At 39.7% G+C, this 22893-nt stretch overlaps 2 protein-coding genes across 2 annotated transcripts in view; one reads left to right on the top strand and one right to left on the bottom strand.

Annotated features, from left to right (window-relative positions):
* The first annotated feature begins 218 nt into the window (after positions 1 to 218).
* ldah (lipid droplet associated hydrolase) lies at positions 219 to 8668 on the top strand. The gene is made up of 7 exons (XM_041812180.1): positions 219 to 300; positions 3001 to 3147; positions 4667 to 4801; positions 4887 to 5056; positions 6871 to 7111; positions 7816 to 7898; positions 8035 to 8668. Exons 2-7 carry the CDS (start codon positions 3009 to 3011, stop codon positions 8221 to 8223), a joined length of 957 nt encoding a protein of 318 aa, XP_041668114.1. The 5' UTR covers positions 219 to 300; positions 3001 to 3008; the 3' UTR covers positions 8224 to 8668.
* Positions 8669 to 10103: 1435 nt separating this feature from the next.
* apoba (apolipoprotein Ba) overlaps positions 10104 to 22893 on the bottom strand; it is a 42919-nt gene continuing 30129 nt past the window's right edge. Inside the window, exons 25-29 of the mRNA XM_041812323.1 lie at positions 14539 to 22107; positions 14325 to 14436; positions 11900 to 11932; positions 11611 to 11797; positions 10104 to 11520 (exon numbers count right to left, since the gene is read on the bottom strand). Coding sequence (XP_041668257.1) covers positions 10336 to 11520; positions 11611 to 11797; positions 11900 to 11932; positions 14325 to 14436; positions 14539 to 22107 — 9086 coding nt within the window. The 3' untranslated portion in view covers positions 10104 to 10335. The remainder of the gene's footprint in view (positions 11521 to 11610; positions 11798 to 11899; positions 11933 to 14324; positions 14437 to 14538; positions 22108 to 22893) is intronic.

Consider the following 22893-nt stretch of genomic DNA (forward strand, 5'->3'; position numbering starts at 1 on the left):
TGTTAGTTTAATTAATACAGATGTTGATATTAGTGCGCATTGTAGTGAGTTTGTTTCGTAAAATATTGAACTTCTACAATTTATTCCTACACATTTCCGCCACTTTGATAGTATCTAAATACCCTCATGTCGTTAGGGGGCAGTATTGGGGCGTTCAGTCGAATTCTAAGCCTCTTTTTAATAATGAAGAAGTAATGACCAATCAGAATCGAGGTGGAGCCGAAGCAGGAAGTCACGCCGTGAGGACAGGAGAAATAAATACATGGGAGATGTCTTCTTAATCTTTATCGTTAGATAAAGGTAAGGTGTTTTAGACCGAATTAGTTCACTGACATTGTTTGAAAAATGACCATTAGCACTCAAGCCAAGCCACTCTGGTACACTGTTATTCTAGATGAATTAAGGGCCGAATAACGTTTGCTCCGCTGTCCTACCAAACTACGTTGATAAATAACCAAATTTAATATTTTTACGGGTGCATACCTCATCAAAATTGCTCTGTATAAAAACTGAAAGTTTAAAAGCACCCTTTCTTCTATTCGGCATCGTCACACTGATAATAAATGTGAATTTGAAATGCCAACTAAATAACATTATTCACCTTTTCACAGTTATCTTTCTTAGATTGCTGCTTCAGACGTTAAGTGTTTTGAAATGTAAGGATTTTAACCCCTTAAATATGGATTTAAAAGCAGCACCTGCACAACCTGCTCTTTATCCTCTGACAGACATGTTTTACCTTTGGACCCTGCTGATAGTCTGTATCACCTGTTGGAGCCATCTGAAATACATGATTACATCAGTGTAACACAGTGTTACAGCTGACTGTAACAGCAGTTCACAGCAGGGAAAACAGTTACTAAAAAATAGTAACTAACTAATAAACCAGGTAACAAGTAACTAACTGCTACATAATCTACATTAAAGTTGGTGTATTTATTTCTATACTATACTAAAAATAGTACATTTGCAAAATATCAAACAACAAATTGCTAGTTAACCAGGTGACAGTCAAGTACCTAACTGCAAGTAAAGCAAAACTAAAATGAGCAAATATACAAGGTAATGAATGAGTAACTAACTTCCAATCAACAAGGTAACAAATGAACTAATTGCTGGTTAACTAGGAAAATAATGAGTAGCCTAACTAGCTGCTAGTTAGCCAGGTATTGAAAATGCATCAGTTAGGTAATCTACACCAAAAATGGTAATTTTACGAGTAACTAGCTCCTTGTCAACCGGGTAACAAATAAGTAACGTCTTTTTAACCAGGAAATAAGTTTGTAACTATCTGCTGATCAACAAGGATGAGTATAAGTAACTAACTGCCAAGTCACAGGCTAACTTCTAGTTACAAACTGCTAGTTAATCTGCAAAAACGGACATATTTACAATACAATAAATCAGTGGTTCCCAAAGTGGGGGTCGCGAGACAGTGAAGGGGGGTCGTGGGATGCTTTCCAAAAAAACAGAAAAATGATTCAAAATCCTAAATTTTATTATTTATTGAAAAAACATTGTTAAAATGAGTTCAATTTAAAATAAAAACAGTTATCAAGTGATATTTGTGCCTAAATGTCAGTAAAAGTTTTTAAAACTACCTAAAATACAAGTTTTGTGCATGAGGCTTTGTGCAACATCGTGAACTTTATCTCCCTCCAGGGAAGGTGGGGGCCCCCAATCTCTGACGCTGTTATTTTGGGGTTCACAGGCTTAAAAGTTTGGGAACCCCTGCAATAAATGAGCAACTAACCCCATGTTAACCAGGTAACATATGGGTGACTAACTGCTAGTAAATTAGGCATCAATCAAGTAATTAACTCATACTTAATCTACACTAGGATTGGTGTATTTACTTGGTAACCAATGAGTAACTAACTGCTGGTTAACCAGCACTAAAGTTGGTACATTTGGTAACAAAGAGGCAACAAACTGCTAGTTAATCTACATAACATTGTCATACTTACAAGGTAATGAATGAGCAAATTACCCCAAAGTCACCTGGTAACTAATGAGAACATGATTCCTGGTTAACTAGGTAAAGAATGAGTAACTTGCTGTGAAAAAGTGTTTGCCATCTTCCTGATTTCGTATTTTTTGCATATTTGTCACACTTCGGATCATCAGACAAATTTTAATATTAGACAAAAATAACTAGAAAATACAAAATACAGTTTTTGAAATATGATTTTGTTTATTAATGGAAATAAAGCCATCCAAACCTGCCTGGCTCTATGTGAAAACGTAATGGAAAGGGTTACAAAGCCTCTAAGGCTATGGGACTCTTGCAAGCTATGGTGAGAGCCATTGCCCACAAATGGAGAAAACTTTAACATTGGTGAACCTTCCCAAGAGTGGTAGGCCTACCATAATCATTCAAAGAGCACACCAATGACTCATCCAGGAGGTCACAAAAAAATCCAGAATAGCATCAAAAGACCTGCAGCCTTCCCTTGTCTCAGATAAGGTCAGTGTTCATGATTCAACACAAGAAAGACACTGGGCTGCTTTGCTGCTTTAGGATGGACGACTTGCTATAATTCTGCTCTCTACCAGAAAATCCTGTGGGAGAATGTCCAGCCACTAGTTCATAATCTCAAGTTCAAGAGCATTTGGGTTATGCAGCAGGATAATGATCCAAAACACACCGGCAAGTCAACCTTTGATTGGCTTATAATAAAACAAAATGAAGGTTTTGGAGTGGCCTAGTCAAAGCCTGGACTTCAATCCGATTTAAATGCATGCCCTTAACAGGCTCTCCAGTGTGGCCGAATTTAAACAATTCTGCAAGAAGAATGGGCAAAAATTACTCCATAGCAACGTGAAAGATTCATTGCCAGTTATTCCAAACGCTTGCTTGCAGGTGTTGCCTCTTCATTTAACATGTAGTAACTCATTCATTTTCTGGTAACTATGCCAAGTTTTGTGTATCTTATGGTTAAGTGTTTCCATATTAGAGTTACTAACAAAAAACTTTTGTTTCTCCTTTGTTTCTCAAAGCTAAAGAGATGGAAAACATGGTGACAGACAGGAGAGATGAGCCACAGACGGACTTCATCTACTGCTGTGGAGCTGCCACTGAGGTTCTTAAATTTGGCTCCTGTCAGTTACACTCAGGACACAAGGTGCTTTTTCTCATCATTCCAGGTGAGTCGGACCAATGCGTGGATATAATGTAGAGGGTTCATGGGTCAAAGAACCCGATATAAGACGTGCAGTATTTAGCTTGTAATGTGCTTTCTTGGTGCATATTTCTGAGTAAACTCACCCAAAGGCTTTGTAGCAAAAATGCTGTGACTCTTTTTAAGTTAGGTTGTATTTCTAGAGCATATTAGAATCAGTGGGCTGCAAGGTGGAGCTGCGGTTAATGCTGTTGCCTCACATCACAAGAAAGTGTGTGGTTTGAATCCAGATACAGGGCCTATCTGTGTGGAGTTTGCATGCTCTGCTTGTGCATGCATATGTTCTCCCTCCCACAGCCAAAAGACATCCTCGTTAGGTTAATTGGAGACTCTTAATTGTCAGAATCAGAAGGCTCTGTGGGTAGTGGGTTAGAGTCAGTAGGAACACTTGCCAAATTTAATCTCAGAATTTGTTCACATTTTGGCTGAAAATAGTCTGTTCTGGCAGGTTATTTTATTTTAGAGTATTTTCATATGGAATCGGTCAATGTATTTCACAGTATATCACGTTTTCCCCCTGATATTATGTTGAAGTTAACATTGGGAAGGATGTGTAAGAATTTAACATGTAGTCAAAGCTGAACATCAAAACCCTTTTCGTCCTACAATACAAGTCTGCCAGAGCATATCTCTTCATTTTTACATACTGCAGTGCCATTTTTTGGAGTACTTGGATTGGCTATACATCAATACAACCCTTAAAACCCAAATTTTAATGATATGTATGATATAAGTCCATAGTAACCAATTAAATTGCTCAAAAGTGCAAAAAACCACAAGAAAAATGAAAAGTGTTTTTTTTTTTTTACACATTTTCCCTAAATGTCATAGCTGTATCCCTTAAAATTGTGATTGTAAAAAAGCTGCACAAGATCATTTCAACCCATAAAAAAGTTATTTTGAGTATGTTCAGAACTTCATTTTTGAAATACACTCATTTTTATAAACTGGCAAAACGAAAATAAAATGAAATTGTACTCAATTTGCAAATATACAGCATCTTTTTCAAAAATAAACTATTTACAGTAGTGAAATCAAATCTCGAGGGTGCCAGATACTTTTGAGCATACATGTGTTTGCAGAAGACCATGCTGAATCAATAACAAGTGGGACTCATGACTTGCAAGAAATTAACACATTTATAGCCCAGATTATTTTATATTATATTATTTTTGATGTGTGCGCTTCATACTAAATTTCTGCAAAAGAAGGAAGGATATTTCTAGAAGTGTTACTCCTCTGGTTTTATATGCAAAAAGAATTATTGCTCTATCTCATTTGGTTACAATTCTACTCGCAGTTAAAATAGATATGTAAATGGGAGCACCGGCGATCCCGTAGGTTTTAAATGGTTAAAGGAAGGTACATTTGTCAGCTGAAGATCCTTGGATTAGCGGTTTTTCTAAGGAATCCATGTGTTTAATATTGAATATCACTTTTCCCTACTTTACTGTCATGCTAAACTTTTATTTCCCCCCAAACAGGTAACCCAGGTGTGGTTGGTTTCTACAGAACCTTCATGCAGACCATTCACAGTATGTTTGGATACCAGCACCCAGTGTGGGCCGTCAGCCACGCTGGCCACTGTGTGCCACCAGACTCTATGGACATGGTGGAAGGTATGGAAACCCTAAAACACACAGGCATGGAGGGAAAACTGATTAAATCACTGCAGAGATTGTTTTCTTCTTTTCTTTAATACAGATAGCTCCTCAGCAACAGAGGGTGATGTGTTCGGTCTTAATGGTCAGATTGAACACAAGCTGGCATTCCTCAGGAAACATGTTCCCAGAGAAACCAGTCTGGTACTGGTGGGACACTCCATCGGCTGCTACATTATACTGGATATGATGAAGAGAGATCCTGAGCTCAAGGTTGGAGCTGATGTCTCTTTTGATATTGTAAATTGTTTACTTGCAGCATAATCCTTAGGTAAAATAACGGTGAGTTTGAATTTGCATAACACATGAGTTCTTCGCGTAGCACTTTCTCATTTTCACCATGTTTTTACAAGGTATTAATAGGGACTTATATCTTTGGTATTTAGAGTGGTTGTGGTAATCCTTAAAAGGAACATCATCATAGATATTTGTATTTCTCATATGTATATTGAACTAAAAAAAACACTAGATATCTGCATTTTGAGTAATTTGAGTTTACACACTCACCAGGAGACCGCCATGTTTTGGTCCGCACTGTGACGCCACTTAACCACAGCACTCCTCGCCATTTCTATGCAGTAACCGCTGTTTACAGACTAGTAGGCAGTGTTGGAGCTGATCTCACACCCTGTAGAGACGCTGCAAATCTTGCAGAGAATTTTGACAATTGAGGTGTTGTCTTTTATAGTCCTGGCACCATGAGCGGTTATCGGTCAAACTAGACAGGAAAATGATAAATACAGAGCCATATTTACCTTGTTGTAGCAAATATGTTCGTCCACATCGGTGGAATATGTTTAAAATCTGTTTCCCGATGAACCAGATGAAGGCCACGAGCTAAGATGTGTCTGATTAATAAAGTTGTTCCCCAAACTTCAACTATTTATGAAGCTTTTTGTTTCCACATTGTTCAAAATTTGCAGGTAATGATAAACACAGTACAAAAACACTTCTGGCTTGAGCTTTCAAAGTAAAAGCTCACTTGGGCATTTCTTTGGAGAAACTCCCTTGTATGTACACAATGCTTTTATTTTGAAAAGCTCCAATGCAGATATCTAGTGAGTTTTTTGTCCAATATGCATATGAGAGCTACAAATATCTATCCAACAAGATGAACTTGTCTGATCATGCAGAGTTTCTTTAAAAGCTTTGTGTACTCAGTATACACTGAAAACAGAAATATACAAAAGCCCAGTCTACATACAGAGATGGTCTAGGATCCCTTTGTCCAGATTTGTTTGGCTATAGAGACACAGTAAGTACTAAAGCATGTGTTAAAGACTGCACTTAACTGGCATGATCAACAGTATATGCCTGTGAACAAAAGTTATGGCTATATTAATGTTTGTCCAGTGTCACTGATGGGAACTGAGGCTTGTTTTAAAGATTTAGATGTTATGGCTCAGCTCAGAGCCAGTCGTTCAGTTACCTAATGGCTCCTCATGTGGTACCATCTCACCATTTTTATATCTAACAAATACGGCTGCCAAGATTAATTGCATTAACTGCAGTTAATGCCCAAATTTTGCATTTTGTAGTTTTAAGTCGTAATTAATCACATGCTTTGTTCTCCCTCTCAGGACAGTGTAGTTAAGCCACAGGGATGTAAAATAATTCCACCACTGCTCCTTAAATTCTCATTTCACTTTGAAAAACTCCACACCACTCCCCTCTCGTTACTCATTGTCCTGAGTGGAGTTGTCATTTCAGTCTAAACAGTTTAGATGTGTATAAACAATTAGAACATATCTAAAACTTTCTTTACCTCCTAGTCACTGAGACCCATTAATAACAAAGCCAGAATTAAAGAATACCAAAATTGGCTGTACCTACTCATCACGCTTTAGAAAGGATTGCATTCTTTATCTTGGTGTCATGCATAAAAGTAGCAGATTATACAACAATGAAAACTCTCTTTATAAATGCTGTTTCCAGGATTGACTTACCCTTAACTCAGTGTTTCTGATGTGTTTTTTTTTTCTTTTTACCCGATTCCTTTGTGTGTTTATCGAAATTTTCTTATCCAGGTTTTAAAGGCTGTCATGCTGTTTCCCACCATCGAGCGTATGGCTCAGACTCCTCAGGGGAAGGTCATGACCCCGGTGCTGTGTCAGATGCGTTACATTGCCTACCTGCCTGTCTTCCTGCTCTCTCTGCTGCCAGAGAAACTCAAAACCAGTTTGATCAAACTGGTGTTTAGTGGGATCATATCTTTAGACCAAACTGTGGTCCAGCCCACTGTTGGACTTCTCAGTGGAGACTGTGCAGGTGAGGAATGCTTTATACTTAAATCCATGTAATGTATACCTCATTATAAAAATGAGTGATATAATAGAATAAATAAGATTATAATAATGATAGTAACAATAGAATATGAAGTGTGTTTTGATTTACTAATAAATAGAAAGATTTGTTTTTTACACAACATCCCAGATTGTGTGGCCTTTAAATTCCCACAATGGATGGACTGGGGAAATGGGTTTCAAACCACGTTACTCTGTTGTTGTCTGACTCCGCCCCTCACTCCGCCCATCTCAGGAAATGGATGTGGCTCCCCTGATCCTCCTCTCAGCTGGAATCTGAGAGGAGGATCAAAGAGGAGGGTGGAACCTTCTTCCAAGCAGGGAGGGCCAACCCAACCGGGGGGTGGGGCTAACTCCCCACATGACATCATAAGGGGAAAATCTGAGAACTGCTCCTATCAGCACACATTTTCTGAATGGTGGAGAAAGACGGGGGGAAGGGAATAGATTTTTCTGATTCTTGGAGAGATTGGGGACAGACCAGGGGCACATATTTTGTTAGATAAGCCTAAAGAAGTGTATTTTGCATAATATGTGACCTTTTAGTAAAAGTTTCATATGTTTTATAGTAGAAGGTAAAATGATAAATTGTACTTTTTTGAATCTTGATAATGAAGCCTGTAATTCTAGTATCTTAAATTAGTTTCAGTGCAATGTGTTTCTCTACAGCCAATGCTATGTATATGGGAGGCCAAGAAATGAGGAAAGTTCTGGAAAGAGACAATGTAACCATCAAGAACAATCTAGAAAAGGTGAGTAAAAGAAGACCTACATTATCACAGAGTAAAACTTCTTTTAATAGACAGATTCTAGTCTTACTTGATGATATTAAAGCTTTAAATGTCGTACTTCATTTATAATGTTTTAAAATGGTTGTTTTTGTTCTAGCTGATATTTTATTATGGAGCAACAGACCACTGGTGTCCAGTTCAGTATTATCATGACATCAAACACGACTTCCCATGTGGCGATTTCAGACTGTGTGAAAACGGGTACAGACACGCCTTCGTCCTCGACACTGGAAGAGAAGTTGCTGAAATGGTGGTGGAATGGATCCGCAGAGATTTAAGGACATGAGTTTAAGTCCTCCTGTTGTCTGATATAAACACTGAAGAAGAATCTTAACGCTCTGAGGCAGAGAGAGGGCTTTTTTTATCAGTGGTCAGACAGTTAAATTAAGGATGAGAGCATGGTGCTACGAAAATAAAAGATATTAATTTGCTAATATATTTTTATTGTTATGATATCAAGGTCATAAAAAGCACAATGAAAGCGATTATTTGAACTCGTATCAAGAGGTTTTTATTTATCATTCTACACACCACAAGCAGCATGGTAGCACTTCTCATGTTGGTGCCTGGCAATGCAGGTTTTCATCTTTGCCAAATAAACTCTACATTCCTCCTTACAATAATGTTTACAGTTTGAGTTTTTAAATGCTCATATAGGATGACTTTAGCAGCACATGCTGTTAAGATTATAAAAATGTTCAATACCTCATAATCTATATGTTTTAAAATGATACAGTCTCTGTTATTTTGATAATAAATGACATCACTTGGGTATGACGTACTTGGCAGCAGTGGTGGCATTAGCCTCCAACGGTTTCAGTGTGTTTCCCCTTTAGGAAGGACTCACTAGTTGTACCGACAGGGAGGCTAGGCTATACAGCATAACAGATGGATACAGTACAGTCCCTCCACATAATTAGGCAAATTTTGTTCATTGTTTGTCAACCCTTTAATCAGATTGTGTTAGGAGAGGCTGGGCTATACGGCCCTACATACGCCTAGATCAGGCATATGGCAGTCAGGAAGGAAAATCCTTTGGTCTAATGAGACCAAAATGGTGCCTTTTGTCCATTGACACCAAACACTGCACTTCACCACAAACACACCATAACCACTGTGAAGCACAATGGTGGCAGCATCATGCTGTGGGGATCCTTTCCAGCAGCCAGCCCTGGAAGGCTTGTAAAGGTAGAGGGTAAAATAAATGCGACAAAATAAAGGAAAATCCTGGGTGACAATCTTGTTCAGTCTGCAAGAGAACTACGGCTTGGGCAAAGATTTATTTTCTAGCAAGACAATGACCTGAAGCATGCAGAGAAAGCTACACAGAAATGGTTTAAAGACAACAAGGGGAATGTTCTGGAGTGGCCAAGTCAAAGCCCAGACCTTAATCCAGTGGAGAGTTTGTGGCTGGACTCGAAAAGGGCTGTTCACGCCTGATCCCCGTGCAACCTGACAGAGCTTAAGCAAAGAAGTATGGTGTAAGATTGCGGTGTCCAGATGTGTGAGACCAATCCACACGGACTCAGTGCTGTGATTGCAGCCAGAGGTGTGTTTACTAAACACTGACTTGAAGGGGGTAAATATTTATGCAGTCACTTATTTTACATTGTGTATTCATAATTGACATTACTCTGTAGAAAATGTGTTCTCTATGACATTAAAGAGGATTTTTTGTACTTTGTTTGTTCAAAAAAGCCCAAAAAATATGGACAATAATTGTTTTATTCAAAGCAATAAAAGGCTAAAATATCCAAGAGGTGTACCACTTCTTGTAGGTACTGTTCGCATGCCGTTGATATTAATTTTCATTATTTCAACTCAATTTTCCTGTGATAACATTTTCATTTTGGCAATTTTTCTCAAGTCTTGATAAATTACCTAGTTATCAAAGGGAAACCAGCTTTTTTATCCACATCATAGGAGATAAATTAGTTGAGATCTCAAGAAAACAACCAAAAAATAGTCTATCAGAAGAAGGCAGAGTTAAACAAAATATGCCCTCTTAGGGCTCCTGTAAAACAGACCACACGTTTTCAGCTCTCCATTCACAGCCCATTAAAAATGTATCAACCCAGGTTGATTCTGCCGACCTTCATTTGTTGATCTTTGAGTGTCACATTAAAGTGACAAGTAAAATGACACAAGTACTATGACACAAAAACATGCGTTCAACTTTGTTTTATTGAACTTCGTCATGAACAATTTACATGCAAAACATTTGTTGGTCATAATTGAATGAATTGTCAAATTTAAATAAATCTTACATAAAACAAGCTGCATTTCATGCTGGTTAAACACATTTAAACTGGTTTCATTGGCATCAAAAAATGATATTTTTTTCACAAAGACTGTAAATTTGGTCAGACAAACTGAAAACACTCATGAGCAGCCTGTTTCACTGCCTAGATTGTGTTGGCCACTCGTTGAAAGACTTCCAAAAGAAGGGTAAAGGAACTTCAACGTCTATCTTTTTGTTGCTCACTCTGATATATGGTGCTGTGCTTTGAGATGCTTCTCTCATTAGATCTGCGCCTTCACCAAGTCTTTTGTAGAGGTTTATCTGCAGAATACTGATATACTCTACAGCACCATTATATACTCGCTCCCTACTTAAAGCACTGTAAGCCTGATGAATCTTTGTTTTGGTTAGATCTTTATAATCAGCTACAAATCCCTTTGCCTCCTCTATACGTTGTTTTGAAAACTGCAGGGCTTTAGTGTGCAAGGCTTCAATTTGAGGACCAATTTCCACAATTTCATCTCTTAGATTAATGATGAAATTCTCCCCTTTTTCAGTAATGACCTCCATGAGGTTATTAACTATCCTTTGAAGCCATTCAAACCCCCTCTGCACTGCATGTCTCAGCCGATCATACAAAGACGCCACAAAAGACTCCAGATTATCCATGAGGTCATTTCCACTAACAACAACCTCAGTTCCAGGTATAGTGAACTCTATTTCCCTGATGTGTGTAAAAACATTCTGCATGAGGTTGAAGAACCTTTTCTTTGCCCTGGTAGTGGCCTGTGAAACAGAGCGTCGAGCTCGCTGAAACATCTCCAGGCCTGAGAGCTTCTCTTCGGAGCCCGGCACTGGAAACTTTAACTCACTTAAGAACACTGCAGCTGCATCTATCAACGCACCGATCTTGTCTTCACTGCGTTTCAGGACTTTCATCACGTCACGAGCCAACCCCTCCATAAAATCCTGCATGTTTAAGGACATCAAGCCGTCAGATGCCCTCCTGTATGCATCTGCACCTTGGTCAAAAATGCTTTCAACTGAATTCTGCAGTGTGTCAAAAGATAAAGGGACCTCGTGATAGGCTCTTTCTATGAGATTGGAAAGTGTGTTTTTCAGCTTCATGCCACCACGGTTGATATCGAAACCAAAGTGTGCCATGTGATACTTGTTTATGAACTTAATAACAGGGTCAGTCATTTCAGGAATCTTCTGCTTTATGCCCTCAATCAAATCATGGAAGAATTCCCAATTCCATGATGTTTGGAGGATCAACTTCTGGGAGTTTTTCAGAGTTACTTTGGCAGTCAAAACATCCGTGTCCTTTTCAGGAGTCGACTGGGTAAGATGGAAATGATAAATACAGTTAAAACAGCATAAAAGTGCAGATTTTAAAGTAGAGAGCAAGAGTAAAGAGCTTTATCTCACCAGGTAACGACTGAACAGTTTCCCAAACAGCTGTGACGCAGACCGCCGCTGTAGATGCAATCCAAGGAAACCCGCTGACGGTGAAGACACTGATGCAGTGAGGCCGTCTCTCCGGGAAGCAAAGCGGAAGTTCACATCAGCAAATGTTTGGCTGGTGATGTCGACATTGAGAGTGTGACGAGGCTCCCTTTAAAACAGGGAAACAATCATTAGTAAAGGTAACCCATGGTGTATTTTGCAGTGATTTATTTAAAGGAACATTTTCAATGCAAAAATTTGATCCACTTACATTGAATCAGGCGAGGGGGCTTGTCGCTTCATTCTGAGGGACAAAATATGTGGTATCATGTTATTTATCTTGTTTTTATAGAGCATTAGAGCTAATAAAACCCAAAATTCCAAAAAAATTGGTACACTGTAGAATGTAAATAAAAACAGAATGCATGATTGTCAAATCTCTTAAACCCATATTTTACTCAGAGTAGAACATAAACAACATATCAGATGTTGGAACGCAGACTTTTTACCATTTCATGGAAAATATTAGCTCATTTTGAATTTGATGGCAGCAGCACAACTCAAATAGTGGTGATTGAGAAACAAAAGGCTGGAAAAGTAAGTGGCACTAATGGAAAAAAGCTGGAAGAACATTTTGCAGTAATTAGGTTAGTTAGCTACAGGTCAGTAACATGTTTGGGTATTAAATACGCATTTTAGATAGGTAAAGAACAATGGAGATTCACCTATCTGAGAAAAACTGTAAAAAATCTGCAGACATTTCAGAAAAATGTTCCTCAGTGTAAAGCTGTAAAGACTTTGCATATCCAACCATCTACAGAACATAATATCTTCAAAAGATTCTGAGACTCTGCAGAAATCTCGTTGAGCTGTGGCAAGGCCAAAGACTGCACTTCATTCAAAACAGGCATGATTCTGTCCTGGATGTCATCAAAATCACTGCATCCAGAGATCACTGTCTGCCAACACAACTGGCTGTTGGGGTTTAATTAGTGCCTATGGTGTGAGCAGCTGACTCATCAGAAAGGCACTATCAATGCTGAAAAGTAGAGAGAGGTTTTAGAGCAATATATGCTCTCATCCAGTCAATGGCTCTTTCAGGGAAGGCCTTGCATATTTCAGCAAGACAATGCTAAACCACATACCACATCTATCACAACATCATGGCCTCACAGTGGAAGAGTCTAAGTGCTGAACTGGCCTGCCTGCAGTCCAGACCTTTCACCAACAGAAAATATTTGGAGCATCATAAAACACAAAATCCAGCAAAGAAGACCCAGAGCTGTTGTGCAACTAAAATGTTACATCAAACAAGAATGGGACATCATTCCTCTCCCAAAACTGAGACCAGTTGGGCTTTTTAAATGTGTTTTAAGCAGTTAGCCTCTAAGCTCAGTACAAGACTCCTCCAGACTTCATCTGGATATGCGATGCTAGACACAAGGAGGTCTGCAGGAATGTGTAACTACCTCTGCCAAGGAGGTTAGGTGATTGGGTGGGTTTGTTTGTTCGTTTGTTAGTTTGTTAGCAACATAATTTTAAAAGTCATGGATGGATTTTCATGAAATTTTCAGGAAATGTCAGAAATGGCATAAGGAAGAACTGATTAGATTTTGGGAGTGATCCGGATCACCGTCTGGATCCAGGAATTTTTGAAAGGATTCTGTACTATTGGGAGATAGGGCTGCACTGTTACCACTTTACACCAGGAGATGGCAGACATGAGGAACTTATCCAAAGTTTTGGAGTTTCTAGAGTTTGAAAGATGCACGCCTGGTCAAGGAGACGAGTCAGAGCATAACAGAGAGAAAGACAGCAAATTGTAGCAAGAATACTCACAATGCTGGGAGGAATAGAGGAATATTCACCCTCTGTCATGACTTTCACACATAGCGAAGCCAGTGCTTTGCCTCACTGTGTCTCCACCCCACCAGGGCGGGAGTAATCGGCCAATTAGATTTTGGGAGTGATCCGGATCACCGTCTGGATCCAGGAATGTTTTTAAAGGATTCTTCACTGTTGGGAGATAGGGCTAATGGCAGAGATCTACGTTCTCTGAGTGCTTTCCTAGTTTGTAATGATCACTTCCACAGCAGGTTAAGTGGTTAAACCATGGGAAGAATCACTATTTTGAAAAATGTAGGGATCGTACTCAGCGTATATAGAAATTTCCTGATGACAATTGCAGCATACAGGTCCATTAAGAGCTTTAATGTACTCTTTTTCTTCCATTTCTACTCATATTCATTCCTAACAGATGTTCTTCATTTCCGGTCCCCCATCAGGCATTTGCATGTTACTGACTTCAAACAATCTATTGCTGGGCTGAGCTAGATGATCCGGATCTCTAAAAATAGCTGGACTTCCCATCACTATGAGTGAGGCCAGGCAGACTTATTTTGTTTGCTAATGGCCTACCACAGACTACTTCAGTTTATGGGGCTGTTGTTAATGTAGGCCAGGACATGCATCACATACACTACCAATCCAATATGGCTGAAACCATCCCAGACCACCTCTGTATGCACACGGAGTCTCTAAAATCAAGTTGCCTTAAGTGTGCATTAAGACACATCCACATCTAGCATCAAGGACTGCCATTTGGTATCCAAATGCCCAAAATGGATGTTAATCCACATTAATATAATGCAAGGTGAGGAAAGTGAAGGAGTACAAAATATTCAGTAAATATTTACCTCAGGTTATGAGTCAAAACATGTTGCCAGTCAACATCCACATCGCTGTGAATCAAGTTTCCCTTCCCATTTAGGCTGAAAAGTCCATTTTCGAATCCAAGGTTTGCAGTAGCTGAGGAGAGAGAGAAAATATATTGAGTATTTCCTAACATCTCAGAGCCTGTGTAATACAAAAATGACAAATCAAATAAACTAGGGTGTTATCTAGTCTTACCAGAGAGATCATACTCCAGGAAGACCATGGTAGAAGTACAGACTGAAGTCAGTGAAGTCAAAAGGCTGGAGTCCTTGTTCTCCAAATTGGCAGTTGTTGAAATGTTGTAAATGGGGGTTGAAATCTTGAAATTGGCATGGAGGGCTCCAAAAACTGGGATAAACACACCTGAGGGCAGGTGTAGGGAAAACTCAGGGATTTCAATTTTTTGTTCTGGAATGACAATGGTAGGGAGCTCAAAGTCTGAAATCTGGGTTGTAATTTCATTCAAGTTGATACTGTGGTCTCCAATAGTTAAAGACTTTGGTAGTGTGAAAGAGGACACCATGATTTCATATTGTGGTATCTTGAATGACAGGGATGGCATTTTTCCTTGTAGATACTCCGTGTTAATTTGGTAGCTTGGCACGTACATGACTGGCAAGCCAGGCAGCATAATATCAAAAGCTGTCGTGGTGATCACTTTTGGGATGTTGATATTTTTTGGATCAATTGTAAAGGACTCCACTTGCAAGTTTGTAAATGGAACAGTAAAGGCAGGGACTGAGATAGCAGGAGGGAAAGTCACATGATTGGGGACTTCAGGGTTTTCAAGTCGATTATCGATTTCTCTTAAGGAGTCAGGAATTTCTTTAACCCAAGAAGGCACAGCAATATGAATCTCAGGGATGCTTAAAATGACACCATCATCAAATATCATGTTTGGTATTTCATATTTAAAGCCATCCATGCTCTTTGTGTATACAATGCTGGAAGAGATGTTAAGGAATTGTAAGTCATCCATATTTGTGGCCTGATCAAACTTGAGTACATCCCAGAGGGTCTTCTGATACACAGGAAGCTTAACTGACTTCAAGAAAGCTAGGTGGCCTTCTACTGAACTAGTCAACTCCAAGCGTACTTCAGATTCATCATTGGACACGACTAAATCACAAGCATGGATTGCAGACACTATCTGTTCCTTTCCACTCCATGTAAATGACTGCTTCTCTGAGCTGATGGAGAGGTCGATGTTCTGAACGAGTCCAGCATAGCCCATACTGCTCGGCTGAGTTGCATCAATGTTCAACACCATCTTTAGGTTTGTAAGTGGAACAAATTCTAGTTCTCCTTTCACAACGTGCTTTCCAATGGTTTTAAAAGAGTCTAAATCAACTTTGTTATTGCTTGTGTAATCTAGCCTAGCAAATATACGACGTAAGGAGACTTCAAGAGCCAAGTTTTCATTCAAGTCAAGCTGGAATATGTTGTTAGAACTTCGTTTGAGTTTCGCCACTTTGTCAATGGTTGAGTCTAAGGCAGTCCTGATAACTGAACGCAGGCCGTTAGCACTAAGGTATAAACTGGCCTCATTACCTAGGTCTCCAGCAAAGTTATAATTATCCAATAATGTTATGTCTGACTTTCCTTTGGCAGAGGTCTCCAGTGATATGTAAGAAGTAAGTGCTTCCAAAGCCCAGTTTACATCAAGTGTTCCTTTTCCCATGGTGTCAATCAGAGGAATGTGAAACATGTAACTTATCATTTTCTTGGACACAACATTTGGCTTGGTGTTGGTATTTCCAGTGAGTTCCTGCTTCAATTCTAGATTAAGGAAGGGTAGACTGATTTTTGCATTGTTAGCTACAGTAGCTTCCATGCTCCTTTTGGTGAGGCTAAGAGTGCATTCATGGTTTGCTTCCACATTTCTGTGATCCAGGGTCACAGTGGTGGCCAGTTTAATTCCTCTCGTCTTTGTCAAACTGGTGGTGCCATCCAGTTTTCCGCTTAAAATGTCAAACACAGATGAAGAGGTGGCGCTAAAACGAGCAACAATGTCAGGCTCGTTGAGAAGGTCAGCATTAGCATTCACAGTAATCACAGGGGATTTGAAGACAAATGAAGAAGTGATTTTGCCCATGGCTGGAATCTCAATTTTGTTCTGAATAGCCGGTAGAGTGAAAGTGGGGAGCTGTATGTTATTTAAAGATTCTGGAACATGCACAACAGGAAGCTCCAGGGATGGCAACACAAGCGTATACGATGGCACAGAGAAACCAAGTGCTGGAATTTTGAAGCTGGGAGTGCTGACCTCTTTGGGAACAAAATAGCTAAAGGCGGGCATCTCCGCACTGAAAGAAGATACTTCAATATTTAATATTGGTATTTTGTATCCTGGCACGGTAAAGATTCTCGGAGGCATGCCAGATGTGTCAATTTTGTGTTTGATATACTGTGTCTTTGCTTGGTTGTATGAATCTTTCAGGATTTCCAATACTTTGTCTCTGCGGTCTTCAAACTGAACCTGGATGGCTCGGGCATTATCACTGATTGCGTTGTATAATGGCTCGAGGTGTAATTCAAAGCTGTGCACATCTGGATTCTTCTCGTAATTAAGCTTCAGGATCATATCGAATGTCTGCTGAGGAGTAGTTAGCAAAGTTTGTAATCCAGCGTGTTCCCACAGTGAGAAATCGCTAACCTCAGGCGTCGTCATTTCAAGATAAGGTATAGTTGTCTCAGGGATGCAAAGAGGAATAGTCAAAAAGTCCAGATTAGCCTCTCCACTAGCTGATGCATCTAAGAAGATGTTCATTTCATTGTTTTCCACAGTTAAGTCATGCTTGTACTTGTACTGATTGAACCTTGCCAAAGCAATCCAACTAGATCGCTGCTTTTCAGAGTTTAATGTGATGCCATAATCGTTCTGGAGATCCACCTTACCCGTAAGTCTTAGGGGCAAGAAAACCTTTGTGTTGGCTTTGTTCTTAATGTCAAGCTCAAGTTCAAATGGCTGGGCCATGAATGTCAATGAGTTGGTCATGGTTCCAATCAGGTTTCCAATGAATTCAGCATCATGTGAAGCAATCACTGCAACCTTCAAGTCCCCAACATTAGCCTCTCCGTTTAAAGTCATTATGCTCATGATGGAAGGAGTTTCAGTTTCACATCTTGCTTCGACAGTGATGTGGCTTAAGATAACTGATTCAGCTGTCAGTGTTTTCTTTGATTTCAATGCCCCGCACTGTGTTTCTCCATTAAAAGTCAATTTGGCAGTGTTAAAATCAACACTGAACTCTACATTGCTTTTGTGTGTACCTTCATCAGAGTAATCCCAAATGGACCACTTTCCAAATCCAGTTGTTTCACCAAACACAAGAACTTTGCCGGATTCAACTGTGGCTGTTATATTCTGAGTCACTGATGCCTGACTCAAGGTTTCAAAAGAGGGAATCTCCAAGACATGGTTGTAGACTGTGTCTGCAGATGCAGATATTCCACTGCTGAGTGAAAGCGCCATACTGTTGACTAAATTGGCTGTGTATATTGCAGTTGTAGCTTTGGTAGTCGTCTTCGCAGAGGCCTCAACAGAGGAGCCCGTGAGCATCAAAGATCCTTCGTGATCAACAGAGAAGGCCATATGTGAAGCTTTCATTCGCTCTGTGAATTGCAGTTTCTTCATTCTGGGAGCTTCCAATACAGCAGTGGCTTCAAAGGTGTATTCAAGGGGCTCAATGGCTGATTTGGCATTGGAAGTGATGGAGGCTGTGAACTGAGGGTTTTTTGGTGTTGTTGTTGAGTTCTCAATCTTTGCTGTGGTGACAAGAGTGTATATTGGAGAGGTCACCATAAATTCTCCGTGGAGTCTGCCAAAAACTGGGATGCAAATTTCACTGGGAACCTCAGGCAGTTGGATGTCTGGAATTTGAAGCATTGTGATCTCAAAGTCCTGTAGGTTCAATTTAGGGATTACAATAGTTGGGACTCTTATTTCTGAGAGTGTTATTTCTGGGATGGTGAAATCTGGTAGTTCAGATAGGTAGAGAACTTTCAAGTCACCAAAGATTTCCTCAGGGTCAGGCCACTGGATCTTAAAGTCCCTGAGGTTTTCAATGATCTCAATTATCTTTGCCTTGATATTTTCAAAGTCTATGTTAAAGCCCTGGATGGTGTAAATGTTAAGGATGGTGAAGTCAGGAAGGGAAATCTGAGGTGGGATGCTGATCTCCTGAAGCTTGTTCAGGTTCATTGTAAATCCTGGAATGACAAGGTCAGTGAGAGGTACAGTAAAAGTGGGGACTTTGATCTCAGCTTTCTTCAGTGCATCCATGACAGTATCTACAGTTTGTTGAATCTGGTTGACAATCTCGCTGTCATCAGCAGCTTTTCTGATCTTTTCTATTAGTTGGTTTATCTGGGCAGAAATATAGGCAACAATATTGGTGTAGGACTTGCTTGCTCTTTGAAGGTGAATGTAAATTTCATTTCTGATATCCATGTCAAGGATTCGTTGTCTCATGTCGTCAAGGACATCCAATATTTTCATATGGACATCATTGATAAATGTAGTATCAAGCACATTTTTCAGTTTCTTTAGTGCGTCGGCCACCCTTGTGTTTTTTAATCCTTCCAGGTATGCAAAAACGGAACTTTGGAACTCTCTGAGAAATTCACGAACAGCCTCAATTTTTTGCACAATCTCATATCTTTTGATTTGCTCGTTGATGTAGTTTGTTAGTTCAGCAATCTTCTCATTGGTCAGATCAACAAATGCATTGTAGTCAAACTCCTTCATTGACTTAAGCAGTGAAGAAATGCTTTCATTAAGGTCCTCAATGCTCTTCTTAAAGTCAACAGCTCTGAGCTGGTTTGTCAGGTTTTGTAACATCTGCATGATTTTTTCATAAACAAATTCAAAGTTAATAGATTTCAGGGCATCAACCACTGACTGCAGAGTCTCATCAATTTTGAATTCATTGATGAGAACCAATGCCTGATCCATCAAGTCTTTAAATTTATCATCCAGCTTGTACTTTACAAGGACGTCCCTTATGAAAGTATACACTGCATTTAATTTGTTGGGGATTTCATATTCATCAATCCAATTTACGATCACATCATTCATTGAATCGATCACCTGTGCTATCTCCAAAGAAGAGAGTTTAGAGGAAATCTGCTCGGCATACGCAGCAAAGTCAATGGAGAGGAGGAAATTCTTCACGTCTTCAAAAAACACGTTGATGTCGAAGTTTTCAATGAGCTGTTTCACTTCGGCCAGTTTCTCCTTTATTTTCTCCAAAACTCCATATTTAGAGTCAAGCTCCTTCAGCCACTCTGCGCTGTTTTCTGACAGCTTCTGTAAATCGATCTTGCTGATTATGTCGTTAACGGCTTCGAGTACTTTGACAAGAGACTGCTTGATGTTATACATGTCATCGAATTCCTGAAGCTTGTTTTCAATCTGCATAAGAATTTTTGTTATCATCTGCTCAAGCCGGCCGTCGTTGGCAAAATCTTTGACATCAGAAATGAAGCTCTTGATATGATCGACTACGTCCATCACTGTATTTTCTATATTTTTCTTCAAATTGTACATTGCAACCTCCAAGTCATCCATTGTTATCAAAAACTCATTGATCAAATAGTCAAGTCGTGCTTTGACTCTGTTCACTTTATTCTCCAGATCTAAATCCCGGATGAAGTCATTCACTTGCATTGGTAGCTGTTCTAACTTGGCTCTAAAATCAGCGATGACCCGATCAATATCCAAGTTATTGATGTTCTGTTGAAGCCATTCTAATGCGTGTACCAGTGTGTTCTTGAGCTGCTCAAAGGCGGCAGGAAAGCTTTCAATGAATGGGATCTCAATGATATGACAGTCGCTGTTCTTGTCATACTTCAGGAGAGCAGCCATGCTGAATTCTTGCCGTTCTGGCAGTGATCTCTTTGCTCTCCTTAATTTGCTAAAAATGTCTGTGGACAGTACTCCTGAAAACTCAAATCCATTTTTCTCAGGATTATTGAAAGCATTGATATCCTGACTATAAGAATGATCATTTAGATTAGATTTTAATTTCCATGTCAGAAACTGGTCACTTGGTGTCAGAAGACCTTCAAATTTGTTGTCTAAACTTGTGGAAGTTGGCAACCCCCTTGGAATTTTGTGTGTGGTCGATAACCGGCTGTCATGAGAGTACCCGAAAGCAAGGGGCTCGGCTTTTACCAACAACTTGCTGTACAGTTGACCAGTGTGTTTTCCGTGGAGCTTGAACTCCCAGTCACTGTTGACGAGAGCATTGATAGCAAGGCTAAAAGGCTGTGCCATTGTGCGAACACTGCTGTCAAAACGCAGAGGCTCAGAATTTATTCTTGTTTCACAGACTGCTTTGGCGGAAAGTCCAGCAATTTCAATTTCGCAGTTGTGACTCAACTGTGCATCCATTATATCTCCAGAGAGGGTGTTTTTCATCATACCAGCCAGGTTGTCATAGCTGAATTCATACGTGTTTTTGATGTTGTTGTCTCCATAGGCTCCCTTTAGAGTTCCACTCAGATCCACTTTAGTCGGCTCAAGCTTCATGTGGCCTTCATTGATCACACTGGCTTCATAAAACTTCAAATCATTTATCATATCAAATGACATTACAAAAGGCTTCATATCCAACTTGATGTCTTGTTTGTAGTAAGCATCTTCACAGATGAAGTTGTTAGTCTTAGATTGAATGGCGAGGGTCCAAAGAGTGAGGGTCAGTGAGTGACTATTTTCTGTGCTCATCTGATTCATTGTTCCCACTGAATTGCTTTTAAATGTGAGCCCCCTTCTGTCCAGTAAAACATTCATGTCGTTTCTCGTGGTTGCATCATGAACATGGCCCTTCAGGACTCCATTCAAAGAGGCTTCGGCAGGCGTGATTTTACCCTCGATGTTGAGCTCTCCTCTGCTCTCCTCAGCCATAGCTTTAGTTGTGGAGGACAGAGATGCCCCATTGATGTTAATAGCCCCATTGTAGACATTCTCCACTGTAACCGGACTGCACTGGATGCCATTTGTTCCACTGGTGGTCAGGCCTTTCCTGGTTATTGTAACTGAAGCTTTATGCAGTCCACGACCCATGTCAGAGGTAAGGGAGCCCTCAGAGTTTACCTCAAGTCCATTTGAGTCCAGAGATCCTGTTACAAGTGAGTAGACTCTGTTTTGGTCATCATCTGCCTGTGATTCAATCCTTAGGATGGCCATTTCACTGGATGCACCAAACTCGACCTTGTTATTAAGGGATTTACCCATTGCACTGGCGACAGAATTGCATTTCAGAGTAAGTTGTGAATCTTTGTACTTGAGCTCTGCCACATGTTTGAGGATATCATCTTGGGCGTTGGTTTTAGACACAATATTCAATTCAGAGTTTGCATAGACTCCTTGGATCTTGTTGTGGACTTGGATGAATGGAGCATTGAAGTGTAGTGTGGACTCTCCTCTTCCCTCTCCAACAACAGGACGCACAATGTAGCTGTTGCTGTAGGTGGCATTGGCGAAATATGAGCCTATTTCAAGTAATAAATCATAAGTGCCATCTCCTGAGACTTCTTCTGCATCTAGATCTGACGCTGCCTGAGCAGAGTAGTGGTAGTGGGCTTTCATGCCGAGAGGACTAGAGACATCAAGCTTATAGTTGGCCCTTGCATTCATGTTGTCTGTCACTCTTGCGGTTTCTATGGCACTTAAGCTTGAGGTGATGAGACTGTGGGTAAAGGAACTTTCCAGAACATACTTCACATGTTCACTAGCCATTCCAGATATCATCCCAGTTCCTTTAAAGAAAAAGAGAGAAAATGCACTTTTAGCATCAAACTGCATCTTTAACAGACAAAACAAAGACCTAAGGTAGTAAATGCTGAACTTTATGAACAGCTCTATGAACTTAAAACTTTGTGCTCCTGCTGGGCAAGGTACTGTTTACTCAGCAGTGGTTCTAAACCTTGGGGTTGGGACCCCCTTGGGAGTTGCAAGACACTGAGAGGGGGTCTCCAGATGCCACGAAAAAACTAAGAATATTTTTAAATAACACTGTTGCCACTTTACACCAGTTTTGTCAAAATGTTACCCCTTTTCATAATTTTTCCCACAAATCTTAAGACATTTTTGCCATTCAACACCTATTTTTGTCAGTTTTAAACAATTTCCACCACCTTTTTTTGCCTGTTTTTGCCACTTCTAAACCAATTCTTGCCACTTAAGCTTAACGTTGCCTTTGTTGACCCGTTATTGCTACTATTAACCCCTTAAAACCACTTTATATGCACATTTTTCTCATTTAAACCCCATTTTACTATCTGATATTCCCATTTTTGCTAGTTTAACCAATTTCTGCCAACATCTGCCTATTTTTTCTTTTCAAGTTAACCATTTTTTGCCAGTTAATAGTAATTTTTAATCCCATTTCATCAAATTTCCACCCCTTTTTGCCAATTTAAAGCAATTTCAGCCACATTTTAACTCCTCTAGCCACTATTTATTCCCATTTTTGCCACTTTAACCCATTTTTGCCTTTTTTTGCCATTTCTATCTAAGTTTTGCCACTTCTAACCCATATCTGC

The sequence above is a fragment of the Cheilinus undulatus genome, linkage group 18, assembly GCF_018320785.1.
Source record: "Cheilinus undulatus linkage group 18, ASM1832078v1, whole genome shotgun sequence".
In the NCBI taxonomy this organism is placed as follows: domain Eukaryota; kingdom Metazoa; phylum Chordata; class Actinopteri; order Labriformes; family Labridae; genus Cheilinus; species Cheilinus undulatus.